The sequence below is a fragment of the Dipodomys spectabilis genome, unplaced genomic scaffold (assembly GCF_019054845.1).
Source record: "Dipodomys spectabilis isolate Male_0828 unplaced genomic scaffold, ASM1905484v1 ptg000174l, whole genome shotgun sequence".
Classification (NCBI taxonomy): Eukaryota; Metazoa; Chordata; class Mammalia; order Rodentia; family Heteromyidae; genus Dipodomys; species Dipodomys spectabilis.
Window position 1 is genome coordinate 6,199,392 of NW_024870851.1, and position 27,666 is coordinate 6,227,057.

Genomic DNA, 27,666 nt, shown 5'->3' on the forward strand with positions numbered 1-27,666 from the left:
CTACTTAAATCTCAACAAATATTTTTATGTAATCATTATGAAAAATGTTTTTCTAATTTTTTAAACGATGTGCTTGCCTTTATTTATTGAAATCGTTTTTCATTTCTTCCCCAGGGTTTGAATTTCCTTCGTGAAATATTTGACGTTTTCTGAACTGTCATTCTATTTCTTGGGTGTTACAGAATGTGACAGTGGGCATTTTCGCTGTGGAAACGGACGTTGCATCCCTGCTGCCTGGAGGTGCGATGGGACCAGAGACTGCTTGGATGATACAGATGAAATTGGCTGCCGTAAGTAGGGATGAGCCAGAGCAAGGTCTGCTTCGGGTAACCTAAGTGTCGGGATTTCAGCAGTATCCAGTAGAGCTGGGAGTGCAGTCCAGAGCTGGACTCAGTTCTTTTGAGATTTATGGGAGTGAATAGACAGATGATGGCATCAATAATAATTTCACTCCCTTTTGAGAGAAAGGCTCAGGTTTCTTTTTGTTTTTTGTTTTGGGTCGGTTGTGGGGCCTGAACTCTGGGCCTGGGTGCTGTCCCTCAGCGCTTCAGCTCAAGGCTAGGGCTCTACCAGTTGAGCCACAGTACCACGTCTGGTTTTCTGGTGGTTTATTGGAGATAAGAGTCTCACAGACTTTCCTGCCCGGGCTGGCTCAGATCTCAGCCTCTTGAGTAGCTAGGATTATAGGCAGGAGCACCATCACCTGGCTAGGGGCTCCATTTTTTTTTTAATCAGTATCTTTCTTACCCTCACCCTATCTGTCATTGGCTGTTACTGATTATTCACTCTGGAAAATTTCTGAGAAGGCAAATGTAATTCTTACCTTTGCTCTTGTATAAACAAGGTTTTTGTCCTTGGCTTTCTTTCAAAAAATTTTTTTTTCTTTTCTTTTACTTTCCTTTTTTCCTCCCTTCCCTTCCTTTCCTGGTCCTTCTTTTCTCTGCTCTTTTCTTCTTTCTTTTTCTTGTCTCAGTAATAACATAATGCCAGTGTCAGTAATGATAGCAACTACCATTGCATAGCACTTTTACTGACATTTAACTTAAATTTTTAATAACAAACCATGAATTGAATACAATTCATTTATGATACAAATATTAAGATTCAGAGAAGTTGCTAAGGATCCTAAGGTAAGTAAATTGTGGAAATAGTAAACATTTGCCATGTTTCCAAATCTCGTGGATTTTTCCACTTTTGCAGGATACTCACATTTAATTTTTTATTTAGAAATATAATTGAATAATTTGTCCTTATTTTGTAGCCATACATTTATCTTTTATTCTCAGTGTGTGTGTTTTTTTTAATACTGCTCTGGATCCTTAGTTTGTTTTGATGCCATGACTGAGACTTATCTGACAGTAAATTTTTAGCAGACTCTACTGGAAAGGTTGTTGACTATTTGCTTTCATGTACATTGAGCAGGAACTGACATTCACTTTTTGGAAGCACTGTGATGGTATGAAGGCACAGTCATTTGCCATAATAGGTCCTGTTTTGGTCTGTTTTAGCCCACTCTTCCTGCCAGACGGGCTATTTCATGTGTCAGGATGATGGAAGCTGCATCCCTCACTCTTGGGTGTGTGACCAAGAGGATGACTGTACGGATGGCTCAGATGAACATCAGCATTGCCGTGAGTGTTTCTAGAGGAATCCTCCTCCTCCCCTTCCTCCTCCTCTGCTTCCTCCTCCTCTCCCGTCCTTCCCCCTCCCCTCCCTCTCCTCCTCCTCCCCCTTTTCCTCCTCCTTCTTCTTCTTCTTATTCGGCTTGAACTCTGGGCCTGGGAGCTGTCTGTCAGCTCTTCAGCTCAAGGAGAGTGCTCTACCATTTGAATCACAGCACCACTTCTGGTTTTCTGGGGGTTAATTGGAGATAAGAGTCTCACGGACTTTCATTCCCTAGCTGGCTTTGAACCGTGATTCTCAGATCTCAGCCTCCTGAGTAGCTAGGATTACAGATATGAGCCACCAGCACCCAGCGATGCTTTTGTTCTTGGGGCTCCAAAAATCTCACATGTCATAAGTTCTGTATTTTGAGATGGTTCTTCATGAATGCTCACCTGGGCCTTATGGATGAGGGAAGCTACGTATATTAGCCATCTCATTCAGAGCTTGGATCATGCTAGAAGTGTGTACCCACAGGTTCCAAACTGGGAGAGGTCCCTACTTGTTTGGGTGATGTTATGCTCAAGAAAGAAAACAAAATATTTCCTGGTGATGGGGTCTTCATCCATGTGGCTCTCTGCTCCATGTCTCCCTTTGCTCCTGTGCATTCTGCATTCAGACTGTCCATCCCTTCTCCCTCACCGCTCAACTGTCTTTCAAAAAAAAGGGAAGATAAAAAGGTGTGTTTGCAGATGGAGTGGAAGTAGGAGAGGGTAGGAGGCTCTGTGGGAGGCATTGTTGGTTTCTTCAAAAAGAGAATGCAGTAGTGTGGCTGGCTCTTGGCAAGTGCTTCATTCAGAGTACTCTCCAAGGGTAATGTTGCCATCTTTAAGATTTCACTGGCCCTCTGTGGGCTTATGCAACCCAAGTTTGTGCTCAGGGCCCAGATACTTGACTCTGGTATTATTAAAATGCATTTGTATAAATGACAGGAAAGGTAGTGGATACATCCAATGAAAGGATTTCACAGTTTGTGCTCTGGAACCCAGGCTGGAAACTTGGAAGCAATTCCTGATTCTATCAATTTTACTTTACTATCTATCTAGTCTTCTCTGTCACTGCTTGGTTTAATCACCAGCTTCTATCTGGTTTGCTTTATAAACATGTTGAAACTTAGCTTTCCTTTTTCATTTATGCTAATCATTCCATGTCAGCATCTCTCATCTGGGTGTCTGTAGCAGGGTCTGGACTGGTCCCCCTTCTTGTCCTCCTGGCTTGTTCAGGGTCTTCCTGACACTGATGCTGGAAAGATCCATCTCAAGCCCTTTGCCACCTCTAATCCAGGAGAAAAGTTCTGACTTCCTAATACACTTTACAATGGCTGCTGCTTATTTTTTTCCCATGGCATCCTCTGACCATTTCTGTCCTGAAATGTCCATTTTGAGGTCCAGATTGCTTACAGTTCCTTCTTCCAGTCTTTTGTTTCTGTGAGTGCTGCCTGGGTGCTCATTGCTAGGGGGAGGTGTCACCTCCTCAAGGAAATTGTCCCTGTCCCTTGCTCCTATCCCACAGAGAATGGGCCCCATGATACTGTTTCTGTAATTCCTATGTAGCTATGATACACTTCCATAATGGCTTTCTAATTATTCTCGCTTCTCCTCCAGAAGACTGTGAGCAACTTGAGGGGAAAAATATGTATTGTCTTCTTCTATTTTTGAGAAAGAGTCTGGCTGTGGAGCCCAAGCTGCTGGTGTACTTGGGATCCTTGTGCCTCAGTCTCCTGAGTGTAACAACAGGTGTTGAACTGTTTGACTCTTCTTCATCTTTAGGTTTCTATTGTTGGTGTACTGGTGGCACCTAGAATACCCTGAACAGATGTTTGCATAATGAATGAATAAATAAATGTCAGTTTTAGATTGGTTGATGGAATTATAGAAATTTACCTGGCCTTTTGTAACATTTGAATGAGCTTTTAATTGTTCCATTATAAACCTAATTGGAGATAAGAGTCTCATTCTCACTGGCTTTCCTGCCTGGGCTCTTGATCCTCAGATCTCAGCTTTCTGAGTATCTGGGACTAGAGGCGTGAGCAACCAGTGTCCCAGTCTTCTCATATTTTGTTTAAGACCACTCATGACAGGAATAAAAGGATGTTCTTTCGTTTTTGTGGAAATTGGCAATACATATTTTGATGAATTATATAGCAATTAAATGAGGAGGTATCTTTTGAACCTTCTTCATAAAATTTTGTCTCTGCCATGTGCAGAATTTAGACACTTAGTTCCTTTTAGAAGAGTCCACCTATTCTGTACTCACCATAAAAGTAAAATTGAGCCCATAGGTATATACTAGGAGAAAATAGGGAATCATAATATGAAAATATAAGAAATAGGAAGACTGGAAAAGTTTTATTTTCTATTCAAGAATTTTAAAATCACAATCAAACAAATGGATGGAAGAGACAAAGTGACAAGAAAGATAGAATTAAGCAAGTATAGAGGGATGTTTAAAATATTTTATGGGTCACATGATCATATTAATATTTGAATATTCAAGCACAAACTTTACAGCAGTCATTCTCATACAGTTTTGTGTGTGTGTGTGTGTATGTGTGTGTGTGTGTGTGTGTGTGTATGTGTGTATGTGTATGTGTGTGTGCATGTGCCAATCCTTGGGCTTGAACTCAGAGCCTGGGTGCTGTCTCTGAGTTTTTTGCTCAAGGCTGGTATTCTATCAGTTGAGACACAGCTCCACTTCCAACTTTTTTCATGCTTAATTGGAGTTAAGAGTCTCACAGACTTCCCTGCCTGGGCTGGCTTCAAATCCACAGATCTCAGCCTCCTAAGTAGCTAGGATTACAGCCATGAGCCACGGGAACCCAACTTTTCTTTTATCTTTTAGGAAGGTTTTTCTTGTTTAGCTTTCATGCCACATCACTTAACAGATGAATTTTTTTTTTTACTCCAGAAAACCAAGTTTTGCTAAACCTTATTTCTTTAGTATCTACAAAGTTCTACAAAAATGCAGAGGAACACATTTTTTTTCCATCAAAGATTATATTCTTCTTTAAAATGCCTCTCTCCTCTCTCTTTTTGCTGATCCTGGGGTTAGAATTCTGGGCCTGGGCATTGTTCTTGAGTTTTTTCACCAAAGGCTAGCACTCTACCACTTAGGCCATAGCTCCAGTTCTGCATTTTTGTGGCTAATTAGAGAAAAAAGTCGTACAGCTGGCTTTGAACCATGATCATCAGATCTCATCCTCTTGAGTAGCTAGGATTATAGTCATGAGCCACCAGCACCTGGCCTCTTCTATTATGTGCGATCTCTCTCTCTCTCTCTGTATTATTATTATTATTTTTTTTGCTGGTCCTGGAGCTTAACTCAGGGTTTGGGTTCTGTCCCTGAGCCTTTCTGTGCTCAAAGCCAGTGCTCTACCACTTGAGCCATAGTGCCACTTCCTGCTTTTTTTGTTTATGTGGTACTGGGGAATTGAACTCAGGACTTTATGCATGCTAGGCAAGCACTCTTCCACTAAGACACATTTCGAATCCTTTCTCTCTCTTAAAAATATTCTTTTATTGTTATTACTAAGGTGTTATACAGAGTGGTTACCATTTCATAAGCACTTCTCTTTTTTATGTGGACAATTAAAAGAATGATAGGATACTGTTATGAAGTTGAAGTATTTCCTGCTTCAGATTTGCAAAATAGTTTTCCTATGATGCTTGTAGGTATCAACTCATCTGATTGTCTTTTTCCAGAGGCTCATGTGATGAATTGTTAAAGCTTATCTGTATAGAATATAGAATATAAATATCCATAAAGAATATAGAATATCCATATAGAATAAAGTCATGCTTTGTGGCACATGATCAATGTTACAGAGTTTATAAAATAGAGAATGCAATAAAGGAAAAAAACCATGCATTCTCAAATTCCTGCCATTCAGGAATAACCAGTTATCACTTTGGCAAGTGTTCTTGTTTAGACAAGGCTTTGAAGGAAGTCAGTGGTGCTTCTCCACCTTGGTTGATACCCGTCTTATGTCATTCATTGTCCTTGCCATACATCGTTCTAACACATATTAAACATAGTGAAATTGTCTACCTTATCATGTTGGGCATTTTGGTTCTGTAATTTTGTTTTTGCTTTTTTAATGTCTGCTCAGCTTGGTGGTAGCTGGTTGCTGCATCTAACGCCATGAACTTTATGTTCAATATATGCTCTGTTCACCTTTGCTTTCCACATCTTCGTTCATACTTGGTAATCATCAATAGATTAGTCTGTGTCAGGCAGCAATTATAAACTAAGTGCTGTTTTTTCTTCCTCCCCTCACAGCTGGGGTAACCTGTTCAAGTCATCAGCTGACATGCTCCAATGGTCAGTGTATCCCGAGAGAGTATAGATGTGACCATGTGAGAGACTGCTCCGACGGATCAGATGAGAAAGACTGCCGTGAGTCCCTCCTCTCTGTCCTTGTGCTCTTATTTAATTTCACCCTTGTCCTTTGGCATTTTAATCAATTTGTTAGATTTGTTGATGGACAAAAATGCTTACAATATGCCCCTTGTTGTTGAAATCTCTTGGCAGATTCTTTTGTGGATTAGCGGTGATGTTCTGATAGGGGTCTATTTTTAACCAGACATTCTAAGTTTGTTCTGACTTACAGAACATCAAATTTGAAGTAAGAAATTGTTCACATTAATAGAGAATTCCCCAAACAAAGGTCATTGAATATATGGACTACAGGATTTAGTTTGGCTGATGTTAATTTTCATTACATTGCTATGGGAAGTTTCTAGGTAAAAAATCCTCATAATTCTTATTCTTGTGGGTTCAGATTACTTTTGGAAAATGTTACATTTTGAAAGTGGCTTTCCTGGACTGAAGATATAGCATGATGGTAGAACATTTGCCTAACAGGCTTAAGACTTTGGGTTCAATTTACAGCACTGCCAATAAACAAAAACAAAAAAAGGTAACTAGCTTTCTAAGCGATTGCCACAAAATAATACATACAAGATGGATGCCTGTAATCCTAGCTACTCAGGAGGCTGAGATCTGAGGATCATGGTTTGAAGCCAGCCTGGGCAGGAAACTGCGAGACTCTTATCTCCAATAAACTTTCAGAAGTAGCTGGAAGTGGTGCTGTGGCTCAAGTAGTAGAGCACTATCCTTGAGCAAAAAGAAGCTCAGGGATAGCGTCTAGGCCCCAAGACCAGTATTAAAAAAAATATACATCAGACTGTCTGTATAATATATAAATATAACTAATAAAAATGTGGAATTATGGTGCATTATAAACTAACACGTTAGTAAGGAGGAACCTATCTCTCAAGGCTTATGTAAACCTAATAGAACACAGAAACTAGCCTACTTCTCAGTCTAGTAGTTTTTCTAATTCTGTCTTTAATCTCGGAAATAACTCAGTTTCCCTTGAAAGGCTATCATTTATGGATTTATTTGCAATTTCCATAGGTATTTTTCCCTGACATTTCTTTTGGCTTAAAACCACATTTCCAAAGATTTGTTTTTCCTTTGCTGTTGTTTATGCTTTAAATATCAAGGAGTTTTTGTAGTATTCCAATAACTGGTGAACAGAATTTGTTCCTCCAACTGATTTTAGATTATAGTCTTAGCCTATTATTATGGGATACAACCTCTTTGTTTGATAATTTTGATTTCATTTTAGTTCTTTGGGCTGTCCTTAAATTCTCCCCTTTGGGGAGGAAGCTACAATGCTTGATAAGAAATGTACTCATTATCTTGCCCATGTAATTGTAACCCCTCTGTACAGTATTTTCACAATAAAATAAAATAAAATAAAATTCTCCCCTTTGGTCCAAATGATATATTTTATTCCTCTTCATGAATGCACCACCTTGTATAATTTTAATGAAATGTTTCAGGTTGGGAGCTGACCCATTCTGCAGTTTTCTTGGGTGGGGAGCTGGTACTGGAACTAGAACTCAAGACCACAACCCTTTCATGACTTTTGCCACTCAAGGCTGGTGCTCTACCACTTGAGCTATGTCTCGATTCTGGCAGTTTTGGCCTATCAGTTGGAAATAGCTTTACTGCTTAGGATTGCTTTGAACTACAATCTTCAGGTCTCAGCTTCCTGCATACTAGGCATGAGCCCCTGGCACCTGGCTCCTATTCTGTATTGTTAATGGAAGGAAAGTTTGCATTGTAAAAAGCAAAAGCATGTGCCTACATGGATTCAGATTCATGCTGCAGCCATACCATTACCATTGCTTGTACATTTGTATTTTATTGAATTTTTTTCTGGAATACTGGGGATCCAGTATGGTAGGCAAATGTTCATTCACTGAGCCATACCCCACCCTATACTTTTGCAATTGAAAGACAAAAACTTCTCTAGTCTTTCCCCTTTGCATGGTATTTTATTCATTTACTTATTCATTCATTCATTGATTTATTCTTTGAGAGCAAGTATAGGCTATTTGTCTTTCCATTTCCCATAAAAGAGTTCTTGGTATAGTTATATTCTGGGATGATTTCCATCATACATGCTCTCTTTTGAAAGAGATATGGTGAGAGAGCATTCATAGACAACACTGGCAATTGTAGAGAAGGCAGTATGTGTCTAGAGACTACATGTGTCATTGAAATGAAGAAAATAATTTGGATTAACAGTGGTGATAAATGATATGTTTTATATCATTTTGTAATTTCAGACCATCATATAAATTCCCCTTATCTTTATTAGAGTGCTGTATGAGAATAATGGGAGAGGCACTATTATACTCTCTTATAAATGCAGAAACTAAGCCCGGCACCAGTGGCTCATGACTGTAACACTAGCTACTTAGGAGGTTGAGATCTGAGGATTGTAGTTTGAAGCCAGCCTGGGCAGGAAAGTTCATGAGACTTTCTCTATGATGTCCATGAGACATCTCCAATTAACTATTAAAAAAGCCAGAAATGGAGATGTGGCATAAGTGGTAGAGTACTAGCCTTGGGCAAAAAAGCTCAGGAATAGTGCCCAAACTCTGAGTTCAAGCCCCAGGAGTGGCACAAGAAGGAAAGGAAGGAAGGAAGAAAAAAGGAAGGGAGAAAGAATTCAACGGCTGTAGACTGGCTTGTTCAGGATTGTATGGCAGAGCCAGGACACAGAATGTCTTTTGATCCTAAACTGTTCATCATGAAGGATTTTATTTACAGAAGGGGAAAGACCTATACCGGGTGCCAGTTTAACAGAGCACTAGAGGCTTGTGCCACCAGCCAACAGGCTGTGTCTTTATCCCTTACTTACAAGTGGATAAAAACGAATGTTTTATTGCAAATGCAGTGGAACAGAAGGTTGGGGAATGAAAGGCAGCTGAAATGCACTACTTGGAACTCTTCCATTTAAGCTCTCTGCAGCCAAGTCTAAAGCTGCTAGTACCATGCCTTCTGATTTAGCCAGTGGATCTTCTGGAACACATCTGGCAGGATAAGAGCCTACAGTAGCCATGATAAAAGAGAATGATAGGAAGCAACTGAGCTTTATAAAAAAAAAAATCTGAGTAAGAATCTTTAATAAAAATTTTTATTGAATTTTTTACTTTTGGTATAAGTAAGTGGTGAAATCAGGATTCCTTAAGGAAAGGAGCCAGATTTATAGCTCATTGTTTTTAAAATGATCAAGTTTTGCAAACTTTTGGGTTTATTGAGGCCCCAAAATGAATTTCACACATGTCAGAGACTTTACAATGAAGTTTTCTATTTATTGTTGATTATTGACGGATTGATTGAGGTTTGAACTCAGGACCTTCCTCATCCCTGCTAGATACCACTTGAGTCACACTCCATTTGCAATGAATTATTTTTCACTGTTTCCCTCAGCCATATTTATTTGTTGCTATGTTTTATTTTGGATGAGTATTGTGGAATGCTCATAAATCAGAGGAAATTGAGAAAACAGCTCTTCAGATTTCCTTGTTAGGGCTTAGATCTGGTCATAGCCAGATATGTACAAGGATATGAATGGGGGCTGGAAGTGTGGCTCAGTTGGTAGAGTACTAGCCAAGGGTGATAGAATGAGGTACTGAATTCAAGTCCCATTCTCTGAAAAAGAAAAAAAGAAAAGAAAAAGATTAAGGAAAAGACATGAATGGCCAAAGTTCTTAGAAAGCGACAATAGGAAGGGGACAGGCTGACCCTATTTTGTTTCCTCTCTTTGTCCATAGCACTTGTAAAACCCAGGAAAGGGAACTTTTACTCACCCAGCCCCAACCATGCTCTTATTCACTTTCCACATGAGCACTATGAATAGTGTAATAGACACCCTACTTTATAGAGATTAATCACCAATTAAAAAAAAAGCAGTCCTGAGGGACATGATACCTTTCTTCTAAAATAGATTAGGAGCCAGAATTTTAACCTAGATTTAAATTACCTGCCCTCCAGATATATACTTTAGTATTTATTTATTTTCTTTTTTTGAAACAAGTCCTCCTTCCCCTCCCCCGCCATCAGCCTCTCACAGGCTGGGCTCAAATTCCTGACCCTTTGGAGTGCTGAGATTACAGACGTGAGCTACCATACCTGACAGTATTTTTCTTTACCCATGGAAGTTTATTAAGTATTTTTTGCCTAAAGTTTATTTAAGTGCTTTATTGCTTTAAAAATTATGGCTTAATTTTTATTATGGAAAGTTTTTAACCTATATAAGAGAAGTTGATATTTTATGATCTCATTTACCTAAGTCTATTTATTCTTCTCCATTATTTTGAAATAATTCTCAAAAATAATTTTATCTGAAAATATTTTAATAGTTTATGACCCAGCAATCCCACTTCTGGGCATTTACCCCCAATGATCACAAACAAGATACTAAAACTACCAGCATAAGTTTATCATAGCATTATTCACCATAGCTAAGGTATGTAACCAACCCAGATGCCCCTCAGTAGATAAATGATCAAGAAAATGTATATATATATATATATATATATATATATATATATATATACACACACACATATATATGTATTTCTGTATGATGGAATTCTATGCTTCCATCAGAAAGAATGACATCACCCCATTTGTTAGGAAATGGAAAGACTTGACAAAAATCCTATTAAGTGAAATAAGCCAGACTCAAAGAAATATAGGTCCCATGGTTTCTCTCATTTACAATGGTTAGTATATGTCTAGGATAATCTTATCAGATGAGCAGAAAAACCCCAAATCTATGTACATATGACCATATAAGATGATGCTAAGCAAAATGAACCCCAACATGTAGATACAAGAGGTTATTCTTTGTTGATATTGTGATTTTTTTTGTATGTTCTTCCTTCTATGGTGTATCCCTGTTGTCACTGTATTTGATTTTGGTACCCTGCATCTTGTATATACGTTTGTCTAGTTTGGGGAGGGGAAAGGGAATAACAAAATGCTAAAACAGGATGCTAAAATAGGATGACCCATTGCAACAATGATACTCATAAGACACTATGTTGGAAATGAACTTTACAGCTTTGGGGGGGGTGGTGAGGAGTGGGAAGGTGGGGGAGGAAAGGGAGAGTAGGAGAAAAAAAAAGGAAAGGATAACAATGCTTGAAATGTACTCATTACCTTATGTAACTGTAACCCTTCTGTATAGCATCTTTTCAATAAAATAAAATTAAAAAATATTTTAATATTTTCCCTAGAATGTAAGGACCAAAGCATAACTACAATATCATAACATCATGCCTAAAATTAAATTCTATTCTTTAAAAGAATTATATATCCAAATCAGATTTTTTTGGCCATTGTTTTGGGTTTGCATTTGATTGTCAATGTTATTGATTGGTCATTTATTTAGAAAAATTGTTCTTCATAGTTGTTAGACTTATTAAGTTAAAATGTAAGGTTAGGGCTGGAGACATGGCTCAGGTGACGGACATCAGCCTGTGAGTGGAAAATGTCAGATCCAGAGTTCAAGTCCTGATCCTGGGGTGGAGGGGAAGGGCAAGCTGGGAGCTGGTAGCTCACATGTCCGTAATCTTATCTACTCAGGGGGTTGAGATCAGGATTGTGGTTCAAAGCTAGTCTGGGCAGAAAAATCCATGAGACTCTTATCTCCAAGTAACCAGCAAAAAGCAGGAAGTAGAGGTATGGCTTAAGTTGTCAAGCACCGGCCCTGAGTGGAAAAAGCTAAGCAAGAGATTGAGGCTCTGAGTTCAAGACCCCTCCCCCATCCGTGCACACACACACACAAAATGTTAGGTGCACAGTTGTATTTGAATTTCACATAAACAGCAAACCCTTTAGAGTATAATATTCCCAAATAGTACGTAAGTGTATCTGAAAACTCTTCTCCTACCCTGAGGTTATAAAAATATTTATTTGTCAAGGCTATAGCACATTACAGCTTCACTTAGTTTTTTTTTCAGTACTGTTTTTTTCTCTTTTTATTATTACTGTCTTCCAATAGTTGTACAGAGGCTGTAGTTTAACCTATCCGTTTAGGTGTGCCATGCATCTTGATCAGTTACCCTCTCTATCATTCTCCCTCACCCTGCTCATCTATTCCATCCCCATTTGTCTCTTCAAGATTCCCAGTTCTATCTTCACATGTCTACATTGACTATTACAACTGAGCTCTCCCTCCATTCATCTCTATTCATTCGCGCTCATGTGCTTAGCTGCCACTCTCCTCAGTTTAAAGCTGTTCCAAGCTTTTTGCTACTCGATGGTGAAAAATCTAACCAGCTTCTAAAAATTTCTCAAGTGTCTTGCTACTACTTTGGCAACCTGATTATTTAATTAAAAATCTAAACAAAACCTTTCTGTTGGAATTGGTAAATATAGCCCATAGGACTTTTAATTTGTAGATTTTGATCTTTCTTTCAGTTCAGTTCTTTGCCTTTTGCAATTTATTTGGTGGAAAAAAACAAGATCGCTTGTGTATTTGTGTGTGTGCATGTATTGGGGCTTGAACTCGGACCTCAAGCTTTTGCTTTTTGCGTATAGCTGGCACTCTACCACTTGAGCTGAATTTTTACTTTTAGCTTTTTTCCTGATTAATTAGAGATCAGGGAGTCTTGGATTTGTCTGCCTCCTCTGGCTTCTAACCAAGATCCTCAGATCGCAGCCTTTTAAGTAGCTGAGATTATAGGTGTGAGACACTAGCACTCAGCCAGCTCACTGGTTTTATAGTTTCCCACAGTAAGGGTTTTGCTTGTGGCATCTTCTGATACTCTTTTTTTTTTTTTGGATCCAGTCGTGGTGCCTGAACTCTGGTCCTGGGCGCTGTCCCTCAGCTCTTCAGCTCAAGGCTAGCGCTCTACCACTTGAGCCACAGCGCCACTTCCGGCTTTTTTCTTTTTTGCTTAATGTGGCGCTGAGGAATCGAACCCAGGGCCTCATGCATGCAAGGCAAGCACTCTACCACTGAGCCACCTTCCCAGCCCTCTTCTGATATTAACACGTTCTTCTCCCTTGTATTTCCTAGAAGTTAGTTAGATCTAAAGCAGGGGTTTTCACCTTTGTCACTAATGACATTTGGGACTAGATAATTCTTACTCTGCAGGGCTGTCTTACACATAGTGGGGTACCATTTATACACCAAAAGTCAGTAACACATCTCAGCTCAGACAACCCAAAATGTCTTCAAAACATTGTCAACTGTCCTGGGAGTAAAATCACTCTCTTTCTGCTTCTGTTGAGGGTGAGAGTAATCTAGAGGGTGGGTAGATGCTTGGATATCATTGAGGGGTGTTCATGAAGGCAATGAAACTTTATGTATTAGGGTGTGTGCCTCCTTCAGGATGCATTCTCTGCCTGGCCATCTTCTCTGTGCTGTTAGTGGCCATCAATGGTCATTGTTGAGATCTACTTTGTCATAGTACTACTTAGCTATTTAACTCTCACTTTCGACATAGCGGCTGGTACAGAGTGCTGGGAAGACAGATGTGAGCCACTACCCCCAGCTTCAAATTCATTTCAAAGATAATTTTTGATGATCAAGGGTTAGCTGAGACATGACCAGAAACTATGATACTTCACTCAGTTGTTATTACAATTTTGGTATACAGGAATAATCATTATGTGTGGGCGAACTTAGAATCAGCTTTGAATATAACTTTTGATTCTCTGTTTCTTAGAAATTTGCTGCAGAAATGAACACTAATACATCATGTACCTAGAAACTAAGTACAGATAGTAACAGATATTGGAGAAGCTCCAGAGAACTCTCTCCCTCCTCTCCTCAGTATTTGAAGGGATTATGAAGCTTGACCCTGTAATTTGTAACGTTGCCTGTCAGACCAGATCCCTAGGTTTATGGTCCCTACTCTCTCAAGCTTCTAAAATCAGAACATTGAGCTCCAAGACAGAGCACCTTGTGTCGGTTCCAGGAATTCCTTTCCAGAACAAAGAATGGTGTGTGAGTCTTCTCAGGGAGGTGGTAAGAGAATGAATGGTTGTGATAGTAGGGAAGGTCCCAAGAAGAAAATTATCTTCGAAATAAATTTGGGAAGTGGGTGTGGTGGCTCACTCCTGTAATCTCAACTCTTGGGAAGCCTGGGTTAAGAGGCTAGTTTGTCAATTTATGGAGATCTTGTTTAAAAGAAAAAAAAAAGCCTAAGTTAATTAAGAATAAATCAGTTGAGAGATTCTTATGTCTGACCTTTTTGCCTGCTTTGTTCTCATATACTTAAAGAACGTTAGAAGTATTTTGGAATGAATATATACATTAAAAGTTGTGCCACAAATTTAAGCTCATTTTCTCCCCCTGTGCTATTTCACCCATTAATCTGGTCATCAGAAACATCTGTAAACATCTTGTCAACTAAGTTGATTTTTGTTTTTTTAAATTTATTTAAAGGAACAGAGATTCAAAAGGGCAGGCCATTTTACTTCTAATGGGATTTAGCATCAAGGAAAATCCAGTCATGCAGAGTCTAAGATAAACATCGGAACAATGCAGCAATTATGGGCCATTCAATTAATATATCCAAGTGACTTTCAGTTGCTCAAAAATAGTCCAGTTCTGTTTTTTTTTTTTTTTTTTGTTTCTTCTTCAGTGAAGTAAAAAGATGATGTTTGATTGAGTGGGGATGAGAATGGTTTTGGGGTGGGCAAAATGATCGCTAATTATCCTTGCCTTGCCAATGCCTTGCCACGGGCCTTTGTTACTCCAGGAATGCCAGAGAAAGGGTAAAATCCTGCCACAATGGAGGCTTTCTTGCTGGTAATCAGCAGTGTTTGGTCTGCCTGCTACTGAGGCTGCTTTGTCCCTGGAGTTTCATTTCTACTGACTTTCTGTTCTTTAGAATTTAAACATTTTCCTTTATATATCTCACTGTGGCAACCCCAACGGGGGGCACCATTGGAAGAAGGGTCCGGAAGGTGGCTGAAGTCACTGTGTGCACTGTGGGAGACTCGTGGAGAACACATTGCTTTTTAAACTCGATTCCACACTTGCGCTGCCCAAAGAGCCTTGATCCTGTGAGCCGGCTGCATGTAGTTTAGTGCTCCCACAGTGGAGCCCCAAAACCTGGCACCAAGAGAGGGGGAAAAAAATCTCTTTTGTTTAGTCTTTGTCATATAAGCACTTTATAAATAGCTTCTGTCTTTCAAACGTTTGGAAGATCACTCTCAGCTTCTGCCCTATTTCTTTCCTGATTCACAATACAGATATATAAAATCTCCCTTAACAACTGTCTCCATTTACTCTCCTCACCCATATCCCCTTTTTTTTCTTGTTTCTTTTTATTTGAGATGAAAGGATGGGGTCTCACTAAATTTCTCAGGCTGCGTTTGAATTTGTGATCCTCCTGTTTCAGCCTCTGGAGTATCTGGGATTATAGGTGTATACTACTGTGCCTGCCTTGTCTTTTCTTTCAGACAACAGTCCTTTATTTTCACCAGCTTCCTGTGAACATTCTTGTCAGTGTCACCAATGACTGCCATTTTGCTATACCTAATGGTTCTTGTTCAAATAGCACCATACTGGAGAGCTAACCCCCACTCCATTGCTTTTCATCATTTTACCCTGATTTATTTCAGTAATGTTTTCCCCTCATGTAATATTTATTTTAGTCTCCGCTATTCCATCTCCGTTAACAAAAGATAAAAGTTCCATAACTACAGAATTTTTATTCCATGAATTATATTTCTTTATCTCTAGAACCTCACACACTTGTGTGAAATAGCTTTTTATTTTTTGGGAATGATTTTTAAGTCTATAGGAAATTCTATTTCACTTGTAATTTTTTTCTCTTTTTCTCTCCTCACCCCCCTGGGGCCAGTCCTGGGGCTTGAACTCAGGGCCTAAGCAGTGTCCCTGAGGTTCTTTGGCTCAAGGCTCGCATTCTACCACTTGAGCAACAGTGCTACTTCTGGCCTTTTCTCTTTATGTGGTACTGAGGAATTGAGCCCAGGGCTTCATGCATGCTAGGCAAGCACTCTAACACTAAGCCATATTCCCAGCCTTGAGACAAGATCTTGCCATATAGCATAGGCTGGCATTAAACTCATTATGCAGTATAGGCTAGACTTCAACTCTTTGGCTTTTTTGTTTATTTTTTAAATTTTGTTTTGCTTTTTGGTTGTGAAGCTTAAACTCCCAGCATGGGTTATCCCTGAGCTCTTTTTGTTCAAGGCTAGAGCTATACTGCATTGAGCCACAGCCTCTACTTCTAGTGTTCTGATGGTTAATTGGAGATAAGAGTTTCAGGAAATTTCCTGGCAGGGCTGTCTTTGAACCATGATCCTCAGATCTCAGCCTCTTGAGTAGTTAGGATTACGGACATGAGCCATTAGCATCTGGCTCCAGCTCATTCTTTTTTTTGGATCCGGTCATGGGGCCTGAATTCTGGGCCTGGGCGCTGTCCCTCAGCTCTTCAGCTCAAGGCTAGCGCTCTACCACTTGAGCCACAGCGCCACTTCCAGCTTTTTTCTTTTTTGCTTATGTGGTGCTGAGGAATCGAACCCAGGGCCTCATGCATGCAAGGCAAGCGCTCTACCACTGAGCTACCTTCCCAGCCCCTCCAGCTCATTCTTAAAGGCAATTTTTTTTAACAGCATAAATTATATGAAACAGTGTCATTATGATATTTACACACATATACAAATATAACATATTTTGATCAAATTCTAGACTCTAACTGCTGATGCAGTCACCTCAACCTCTAGAGTACTGGATTACAGGAATGTACCACCATTCTTGGCTTTGGCATATCTCTTAGCACATATCTAGGAAGTCAGATTTGAATAACAAACATTGAATAGAATACTGTATTAACTGAGAAGAAGGCAACACTGTCACTGTCTGGTTCTTAGCAACATTTAGTAGTAAAGTGTTTATGTGCAAATTTCCAGCAAAGGGTCTTGTCACACTATTTCTAGTTATTGGAAGGAGGCCAATTTTATCATCTGGGATACAGCTGGTTCTCCTGTCTCTTTTTACAAGACTTGCCTCTTTATTCTTCCCAAACAACTTGGGAGATAGGACTGGGACCAAGGTATTTGTATCATTCCCTCAAGTGACAGCATGAAGCTCCCATAACACCTTCTACAGCTAACCAGTGATATTAAATATGGTGTGTATTATAAACATTTATTCCTCTGGTGCATTTGATACATCATTTTTCCATCTTGTTTCTTGTTTACCCCTGTGTCAGAAAATTTATATTGGCTTTTTAAGTTTTAATTTTCTTTTTTGGTTGTTGCTTTAATTTGGAACTATACCAGTCTCAATCTACTGTTTACTTATTGGTTGTAGCTCTGTACATGGAAAGAAGGAGGGATTCTAAATCCAAGACCTTAGGAGCAGTGCTTTAGGTTACAGTCTATCTAAGATCTAGCCTCTGCAGATAGAATCCAGATAGGAATTTGGGGCTTAACACTCAGATCTTACAAAGGGACCTGTATAAAAGGATAAGGAGGACTAGATAACACATTGTGTTTCCCCTTTGGTCTTGGCTTCCTGAAAGTGGCTCAGAACAAATTTGACCTTCGTTCAATTCTTCTAGTCTATGGGGTGATTATGCTTTCTTTCTCTTTGCAAGGTGCAGATTACATATTTTCATTTTATAAACCTCATCATATATACCTTTTATTGAAGGTCATTTCAAATTGTATTTAGAAAGATACAAGAACATTCCTTTATTGTTCTTTTGTGTGTATCACTCTGCTCCCTGGGTGTTGGTTCTTTCTGGGGCTTAAATTGAGGTGGTTGGAGTTGGGCTGGGGAGTGGCAAGCTGCTACTTTATGGCCTGTTTTATTGACTCTCTTGTTTGTCTTGGTCCCTCTTTTGAAAGTTGGGATTCCTAACAGAGTTTCTTCTGGACTACCTAAATTGTTTCAGATTGACATCTTTTGTAGAATGCACCATATGGTTCAGAAATCTAGAGAGTTGCCTTCTTCTGGAGTTGGCCTCACCGCTGTAGGCTTCCCAGAGTGCAGAAGACGCTGACTGGATGAAAGAAAGCAGCTTTCCCCCTTTTCATATTTTTTCTGCAGTGTTTTCCGTCTCCATTTCACTTAATACTACTCTTTCTTTGACAATTTTTTGCTTCTTCCTCCTTCCTTCCCTTAGAAGGAGCCTCGAAGAATTCTGAGGGTCATGTGAGTTTTTAAGGTGGTTAGGAATGAGGTGTGGAGCTAGATTGCTTGAATTTGAACTTTATCTCTTCACTTCACAGTCCTTTAGCCCAGTTTTTTCAAATTCCTTAACCTGTTGGTGCCCCAGGCTCTTCAACTATATGACAGAAATAATCATAGTGTTTGCCTCATGAGGTAGTTATAAAGATGGAAGATACTCATGCATATTGAACATTCTGACATTATTGTGATGTATACTTTTCAATATATTATTGATTTCTTATTGATTGCTTTGTTAGCAATGGGTATTAGTGTTAACTAAGGGATGGCAGCCAAACTTTTTCTGGGAAATCATGGCATTGACTGGATGAACCTTTCTGAGAGCCAGATTAAGAAACTTGATTGAAGATGACTCTTGGACTTTGAAAAGCTCCTGGTATCTGGGCTGCTTTTGTCTATCAGTAACTTTGTTTTCTGTGCAATCTTGGGCTTCAGTTTCTTAGTCTATGATTAAGATGCTTTCTTTTTATACTGTTTGCTTTCTTTTATCCATTTTTATCATTGTGAGAAAAGAACATACTTACAGTATGTATGGCAAGATAATAAAGAATAGTGTCCTCTATTAGTATCTTACTTAGCTGTAAATGATTTCCATTCTGGTTGGTTTACTGGGACCTCAAACTACATTCCTCTGTTTTCCTCCTTGATTAAATAAACAGGACTATTGTGTGAAACTTACCACTACCATGAATTATTAGCAGAGATCACATTTTCCAAATCTTCAAACACCAATCTTTGTATATTTGGAGGCAGCTCTCCTTTTGGCAGGAACAAGCAAGTTTAGAACTGGAAGATATTAAGTAGAAGCAAGGAATGGTATGTGGACTGGTGTCTCACATTTTTGTGGCCGATAAAGATGAAAGGTTGCAGCCTGAGTTACTAGGTGCTTGTCAATCTTCTCCTTGGAGCGAATAGTCTCCTTCATGTCCTTTTGCATAGTTTCCTGTCATGTTTCATTTTCCTCACGCTTATAATCCTGCAGGACATTGACCCACATAGTAGATTTGGTCTATCTAGTTATATAGTTAAACCCAGGATCGCCAAGCAACTAGGCCCCCTGAACAAGATTATTTTAGCTTTCTCCCAATGGGAAGCTCATAGGATGGTGACTCCCCCCCACTTGCCCCCACCCCTGGATTACATCGAAACTCCTTAATGGCTTTAGCAGAGGAAGTGGTGGGGCTATTCATTTCTTCCTTTTCTCAGAGTGAGCAATTAGAATGGATCCCTCTGTGTGGATCTCCAAAGGGGGGAAAACATTTGATTTCCAAACAGTTTCAGTGTTTAGTGAAGATTTCAGTATAGTGTTTCCTATGGCTTTGCACCTCTGGGGATACAGGAGTTGAGGGGGTCCTCTACTGATGGAGAGAGAATCATAATCATTGTGGATAGAGACAAGAAGTCCAGGGTGACCATATAATACCTCCCTGATGACAGCAAGCTGGTCTTGGTGTTTTTTTTTTTTTTTTTTAATCCCTATTTTGTATGCACACACACACACACACACACACACACACACACACACAATTATCTTTAAGTAATTGTACAAAAGAGTTACTATTTAACACAGCAATTTATGAATACAATGCATCTTGATTAATGTCACCCCTTTCAACATTCTCACCCCTACCTCTCCTGTGTCTTTTTGAAGGAAGGAGCTGTCAGTAAACTTTTACTTGAGTCAGTGGATGCTGATTTATTGCTGAAGAAGGCAAGAGCTCTGTCCAGCACAACTCATAACTTACCCAGATCCCTCCTGGTTAGAACAACCACCTCTGTGGTAGCCACAATCTTAGCCCCTGTAAATTTCCCCTTGACAGCTAGCTTATCTAAGGCAGAGAGCTGCATTTTCTAAGATTTTTTTTTCTCTGCTTGCTGCTGTTCTTGAAAGGCTAGTTACCATACTGATTCCAGGAGCTGTATGGGGGTAGGGAATTGCTTGTTGGCCTCACCTGGTTTTTTGCATCCTCTTGAAGGCAGAATTAATAAACAGTGGAGTAACCAGTATAAAAGAACTTTGGCAAAGCTGAGCTTTTCCATGCTAGCGATGATATTGAGCACTAGCTTCTTTGGAACTATTATAAAATAAAGTTCAGAAAAATGCAATATTTTAGTCAGCACTTAAAAATATCTTCCATTTCGTTTATGTTTGATTCTATTTGTTTGCTATTCTTTTTGTTGTTGTTGTTTAAATGTTTTTATTTGGTGCCTGTCCTGGGGCTCAAACTCAGGACATAAGCACTGAACTTGAGCTTCTTTGCTCAAGGCCGGTGCTCCTCTACTTAAGCCACAGCTCCACTTATAGCTTTTTGGTGGTTGATTGGAGATAAGAGTCTCATAGACTTCCTGTCCAGTCTGGCTTTGAACCATGATTCTCAGACCTCTGTGATTACAAGTGTGAGCTACTGGCACCCAGCAAGTTTGCTATTCTTTTTTTTTTTTTTTTATTGTGAAACTACTGTACAGAGGAGTTACAATTACATGGGCAAGATAATGAGTAAATAAGTACATTTCTTATCAAGCATTGTTGGCTCCTCCTTTGTTTCCCCTTCCCATCCCTTCCCATACCCACCTCCCCCGCTCCCCTACCTGATCCTCTCCCCCCCAAAGTTGTAAAGTTTGTTTTTCGACATAATGACTTGTACATCTCATTGTTGCAATGGGTTCACCTGTATCCCTAGTTAAACAATTTGTTTTTTTCCTTCCCCTCCACAAATTATACCAACATCAAATACAGTGAAAGCAGGGGTTATACCATGGGGGAGGACATACAAAGCAACAAAGAAATCATCTTATAAATGTGTTAGAAACAATTGCATGAAAGAAAAAAAAACATTTGAATACTTCTTAAAGGAAACAAACAAACAAACAAATCAAAGAGACAAACAGACTTTGATTTGAGTGGACTCCGAAGGAGAAGCGCTTTAGAAGCACCAAGCAGGAAATCTGCTCTGGATGTTTTTCTTTGGCTTCCTTTATTCTCTTGGCCAAAAATGTTCAGCATATTCTGAAGCCTTTTCCTTGTTTTTACCTTACTGTAATTTAATTTTACAATTTTAGTACACTGTTTTTTAGAGAAATATGCTGGCAAGCGTGTTGAGGACTTGGAGTGACCAGATGCTGCATCTTGGTCGTAGGAGTCTTACCCTCTTTGTCAAGGGCTTATGGCAACATATTGGGAGAATGTCTTAATTTAAGGTTTGTTTTCTTTTTCCATTCTTTCTCAACATAGAATATCCAACATGTGAGCAGCTTACTTGTGCCAGTGGAGCCTGCTATAACACAAGTCAGAAGTGTGATCAGAAAATTGATTGCAGGGACTCCTCGGATGAAGCCAACTGCAGTAAGTCATGTGCTCGGGAGGAGCAGTGGTATGTCGATGTCTCCTTTGGAGACATGAGGCCCTCTTGGTTCTTGGAGAATTTGTTGGTTAAACATTTATCAGGAAACCATTGCCTAAGAAGAGTCACCTTGTAAACTTAAGGTAGAGATGAGATTAAATGGCTCGACTGGAAGTAAAATGTTTCTTTCCTTTTCCTTCTTGACTTTGTGCTCCAGCTGGGATGTGCACACACAGTGAGTTTGAGTGTGGCAATGGAGAGTGTATCCCTCGAGCCTATATCTGCGATCATGACCTTGACTGTGATGACGGCACTGATGAACATAACTGCGGTATGGTGGTTTCCTTTTTCTGGCTCATGTGGTTAGGGATATTTTTTGTTGTTATTGCTGTTTTTCTCACTGTTATACCAGTATAATTACTTCCCCCTCCCCCAAAGTTGAGTCACTAAAGTTGATGGCAGATGGAATCAAAACATTATATAGAGCTGGGTGCTGGCGGCTCACACCTATCATCCCAGATACTCAGGAGGCTGAAATCTGAGGATCTCAGTTTGAACCCAGCCTAGGTAGAAAAGTCTGTGAATCTCCAACTAGTCACCAAAAAGCCAGCAGTGGAGGTGTGGGTTAAGTCGTAGAGTGCTATCCTTGATTGAAAAAACCAAGTGAGAACACTACATCCTGAGTTCAAGACATAGTACTGGCATAAAAACAAACAAACAAAAGATCAGATAGGGCCAGGTAGTCTTAGCAATATTGTTGGGCCTAAGACTCTGTGTTCTCTAAGGGTCTGTACAGAGTTGAGGTGTTGCTGTTGGATGGTTTGCTGACTTTCCTTCAGCTACAGGGTACAGGTAGTATTTATCCTAAGACTTTTAAATTACCCATACTTCAGGAATAGATTTCTAATAACTTTATCAGACTTTTTTATAGACTATTTCATTTTTAATGTTGAGCAATAGAGACTGGCACCTGAGTTAATTTCCTGGATCCCAAGCTGCTGCTATCTTCTTTTTTTCCATTCTCTTTTACTCCAACCCCATTTCTAGTGCTGGTGTTGGGGCTTGAACTCAGGTCCTGGACACTGTCCCTGAGCTTTCTTTTTTCCTTCAAGGCTAGAGCCCTACCACTTGAAAAATAGCTCCTCTTCTGGCTTTTTTGGTGCTTAAAAATATAGATCTCATGCATTTTCCTGCTGGCTTTCAATCTTGCTCCTCAAATCTTAGCCTCCTGAATAACTAGGATCACAGGTGTGAACAACTGGTGCCCAGCTCCTTTCTCTTTTCCTTAATTCTTTTTTTTCATTTTGTCAAGATGTTAAAGGGGGTGATTGATAACAGAAATCTGCTTGGTGATCAGGGTAGGCAGTGAGTGAGTGCTTGGAATTTTTCCCAGGGATGATGTCTCTGATTGCTCTGTTGTCTTCTTCCAGAGTACGAGTCCTGTGGTGGCCATCAGTTCACTTGCCCCAGTGGGCAGTGCATTCATCAGAACTGGGTTTGTGATGGAGATGATGACTGTCAAGATAATGCAGATGAAGATGGATGTGGTAAGGGGTAGGGGTGTGAGAGTCCTGTAGAAATGTATTTTTCTTGAAGTTTTATTTCTGTTCCTCATTAGACATCTTTTGTATTATAAGCAAACCTCAGGTTTGAGGAGTCATGTAGGGATTTAGTGGGTGATGGCTCTCAGCCTTCCTAAAAAGATGGAACTCAGATATAGCATCAAAAAGCCTTCTTCCCATTACTAAGGAAAAATAGAATAGTTTCTCCTCTTTCTTTTTTCTTTCTTCTTAAATCATCAAATTATAGTACAAGAGGGTTATAATTTAACATGTCTATTTCTGTGTCCAGAGCATCTTGATTAGAGTCACCTCTGCCATCATTCTCCCTCATCCTACCTATCCCTTCCCCTTCAAGTCATACCAAATTTCCACTTCCTGTTTCTCTCTCTCTCTCTCTCACACCCACCCCCCCACATGTGTGTGCGCGCGTGCACACACACACACACACACACACACACACACACACACACAGTGTCATGATTGTATTTGTTCCCCATTCCCTTTTCCATTCATCTGCTTCTCTCAGTAACATTTCTACTTCCAGTTTAAGCTATATTTCACCTTTTTTTGGTTGGTTATGGGCCTTGAACTCAGGCTGTGGATACTGTCCCTGAGCTTTTTCGCTCAAGGGACTCTGCCTTGAGCTACAGCTCTACTTCTGGTTTTCTGGTGGTTAATCAATGATAAAGTCTCATAGACTTTCCTGCCCCAGTTGGCTTTGAACTGTGATCCTCAGATCTCAGCCTCCTTAGTAGCTAGGATTATAGGCATGAGCCACCAGTGGCCTGGCATATTTCAACTTCTTCTTTTTTTTCTTTCCAGTCCTGGAGCTTGAACTTAGGGCCTGGGCACTGTCCCTGAGCTTCTTTTGCTTAAGGCTAGCATGATGTGGTACTGAGGAATTGAACCCAGGGCTTCATGCATGCTACGCAAGCATTCTAACACTAGGCCATACTCCCAGCCCATATTTCAACTTCTTGATACTTTTTTGTTGAATTGTCTCTTCTGACCTGTTCCCCTTAAGACCACCCATTTTTTTTTTTTTTTTTTTTGGGTCCGGTCGTGGGGCCTGAACTCTGGGCCTGGGCGCTGTCCCTCAGCTCTTCAGCTCAAGGCTAGTGCTCTACCACTTGAGCCACAGCGCCACTTCTGGCTTTTTTCTTTTTTTGCTTATGTGGTGCTGGGGAATCGAACCCAGGGCCTCAGGCATGCAAGGCAAGCGCTCTACCACTGAGCCACCTTCCCAGCCCCAAGACAACCCATTTTATATATGTTAAAGTAGTAGGGTGGGAAATGAGGGAAAAACAGATTTAAATGTGATTTGTCTTAGACTTTACAACCTTGAAAAGCGATTGAACTGTGGTAAGAGTTTTGTTTTGATTTTTACAAATTCTGAACTCTAAATGGGTCAAGATCCCCTGTGATGGAGAGGCCAACTGGAAATATTTGGCATGAAGCTAGGGATTGATGGGTGCAGGACATGTCACTGCCCAGGGATAGGGTGAAGGGTTATTTGAGAAGGAATTGCCAATGATATTCATCTCCTCCCCTGCTGCTGTCATCAACAACACCTTCCAGAGTTCTGGTTTTTTTCTTTTTTTGTTGTTGGAGCTTGAACTCTGGGCGCTATCCCTTAGCTCTTCAGCCCAAGGCAAGCAGTCTATCACTTGAGCCATAGTGCCACTTCCAGTTTTCTGTTGGTTAACTGGAGATGAGAGTCTTACAGACTTTTCTGCCTGGGCTGATTTTGAACTGTGATCCTCAGATCTCAGCCTCCTGAGTAGCTAGTGTTACAAGTGTGAGCCACCGGTGCCCAGCCCTCCCACAATTTTGAAGTTACAAATACCCATACCATATAACACGTTACCTGTGCTGTTCTAATCCTGGACATAATCAAGGTGATGCTTGTTCTGAGTTTATGTTTTCATGTTTTCAGCACTGTTTTTCCTACATTTGAGTTATAGTTTTCCTTCTATTAACATTTCACTGAATACAAAACAAATCAAATGAGAAAGCCTCAAGCTCAGGAATTGTGGAGTTACCTTGATGGCCAGCCCTAGTTCTACACTTTATGAATAAATAACTGAATATTCTCTTAGCAGATTATGAATCTAGTTTGTTGATAATTCAGGCTCATATCTGCTTCTCACTCTTGTAGCCTATGGGGGCTATTTCCTCCAGAGGCAAAATTGCATTTTGTCATTTCTTAGACTCTCAGTAAAAGGCTAATGGTAGAGTTAGGAATGGAGTGTTTATTGTAAATTACAGAGTATTGCAAAGTATGAAGGATATAAAGATTTCTTTTATCAACCCAATCTTCTCTTAACCATGAATCAGAAAAGCCTCCTCCTCCTTGCAGTGGCCTGCAACTATCTCTTGTTCCTTCACAGAAAGCAGTCATCATCGCTACCACACATGCTACCCAAGAGAATGGGCTTGTCCAAAGTCTGGAAAATGCATCTCCATTTTTCAAGTGTGTGATGGGGTTTCAGATTGTCCAGAAGGAGAAGATGAAACCAACATAACTAGTGGAAGAAATTGTGGTAAGTGTGGAACAATTTTGGTGACTCCAAAAATACTTAGATTTTATTATTATGATTATTACTATTGATGGTGATGATGATGGTGATGATGATGAAATTTTTATAATGCTAGGGATTAATCCCAGGGACTTGCACATGCTAGGCAAGCAATCTACTCTAAGCCCTGTCTGGAACATTTAATTTCTAGTTTCATCATTAATAGACAAAGGCCTTATCTGTCTTTAGTGTCTCACATGAAGCTCCTAATTTCCAGGGTATGTACTTTGAATTCTTTTCTTTGTTTTTTTTTTTTTTTTTAAATTTTATTTTATTGTAAAGCTACTATACAGAGGGTTACAGTTACATGAGTGAGGTAATGAGTACACTTCCTCTTGAACATTGTTACCCCCTCCATTGTTTTCCCCCTACCATCCCCTCCCTCCCTCCCTTCCCCGAGGTTCTTTTTTTTTTGATTGTGATTAAATGATTACATAATTTCAAAGTCACAAGTTCATTCTAACTTCCCTGGAGCAAATTGTCTACCACAGTCTGTAACTTTTCTTTGTTTTTTAACTATAAAATATTTGTTCTTTATTTTTAGACTTAGGAAGCCTTTTCCATCTAGTGATCAGGTCTATAGTAGCTTAATTCTTTTTATAGCAGTGTCTTTTCATTTAAAATTTTTTTTTATTATCTTTAAGTACTTGTACAAAGAAGTTCCCATTCTACAAAACAGTATATGAGTACAAAGTGTCTGACAACATTGTCATCCATTGCTCCTAACCCATCCCTTCTCTCACTTTTCTCTTTTTTTTTCTAATTGAGATTAGGTGATCACATAAATTTCACACATTTCACAGTATTGTGGAATAGTGATACTTAGTTATAGTCACAAACACATTTTAACCTTCACAAGACAAATTGTCATTATCATGGTCTATAAAGTTTGTGAATTCTATGAGCTTTGACAATACAATTATATCTTCCACATCAGGTGATATTTACATTCTTTCCTTTTGCTTACTGTAAGCTCTTCCCTTTTTCCCTCTCATTCCTCTCTTCCCATTGCTGTCTTTGGGTTGCTTAGTTCATTTTCAGCTGATGGGCCCCTTTGTTGTATGTTTTCCCATTTCCCACTGATCCTGTGTCCTCCTCCTAGCTTCCCTCCATTGAGCACATACATAGACCATATATGTGGTCAGGAACATGGAGTCATTAAGCAATGATATGACAAAATGAGTGGCAGTCCTTTGTTTCTTGAGACCTGTTTACTTTGTCATATCTCCTTGCTTTGGCTTTGAATTGTTTTCTAATAGTAAAATTGAATTGATCATGCCCAGTGTTGTATGTTTTATTTTGTGGGGAAACTGTGTGGAGTTCTTTTCTTTTATTCTTTTTGTGGCTGTAGAATATTCCCCTCACCATTAACAACTCTGGACAGCTGATGGGCCTCTAGGGAATGCAATATATGGACTTGATTTAATTGGCTGTGTACTCTCTAAATCAAGATTGTCCAAATGCATCTATGGCACTACAATAACCCCAAGGATTTTTCCATGAAAAAAATCTAATATTTAAATATGTTGAGATGTTCCATCTTATGTAGGAACTCTGCTGAAAAGCTTTAAAATTAACAGATTTATTGTCATTGCTGAAAGGATTAAAAAATTAATGAAGGCAAATAAAAATGGAAACACCAACAAAAAAACCCACACAGAATCTCACCACTTGAAGATAGCCATGCTCTAACTTTTTTAGAGCATATTTGCAGTCAGTGCCTTGTGAATTCTTTGCCCCCTTTAATGCTTAGACACAATGATAGACTTAGGATATGATTTTTCCACAAATAGCATGTGCGTTGGTTTTGTAATTGCACCTAACAGCATTGGTAATGCTTTATGGACAAGGCTTTTACTGGGCAATATTGCAGGAAGGTTTTTATGGTGACAGACTTTTCCTCTTCTACCACATGCTTGTTTTGGCTTTTACTTACAGGAAAAGAAGCTGTTAGATAAACTGCTCTTTCTGGA

At 39.5% G+C, this 27,666-nt stretch overlaps 1 protein-coding gene across 1 annotated transcript in view; it reads left to right on the forward strand.

Annotated features, from left to right (window-relative positions):
• The window catches only part of Lrp2 (LDL receptor related protein 2), a 193,303-nt gene that overhangs the window by 30,967 nt on the left and 134,670 nt on the right, over positions 1-27,666 (forward strand). Inside the window, exons 2-8 of the mRNA XM_042694053.1 lie at positions 183-290; positions 1,509-1,631; positions 5,941-6,057; positions 21,444-21,554; positions 21,770-21,883; positions 22,983-23,099; positions 25,505-25,657. Coding sequence (XP_042549987.1) covers positions 183-290; positions 1,509-1,631; positions 5,941-6,057; positions 21,444-21,554; positions 21,770-21,883; positions 22,983-23,099; positions 25,505-25,657 — 843 coding nt within the window. The remainder of the gene's footprint in view (positions 1-182; positions 291-1,508; positions 1,632-5,940; positions 6,058-21,443; positions 21,555-21,769; positions 21,884-22,982; positions 23,100-25,504; positions 25,658-27,666) is intronic.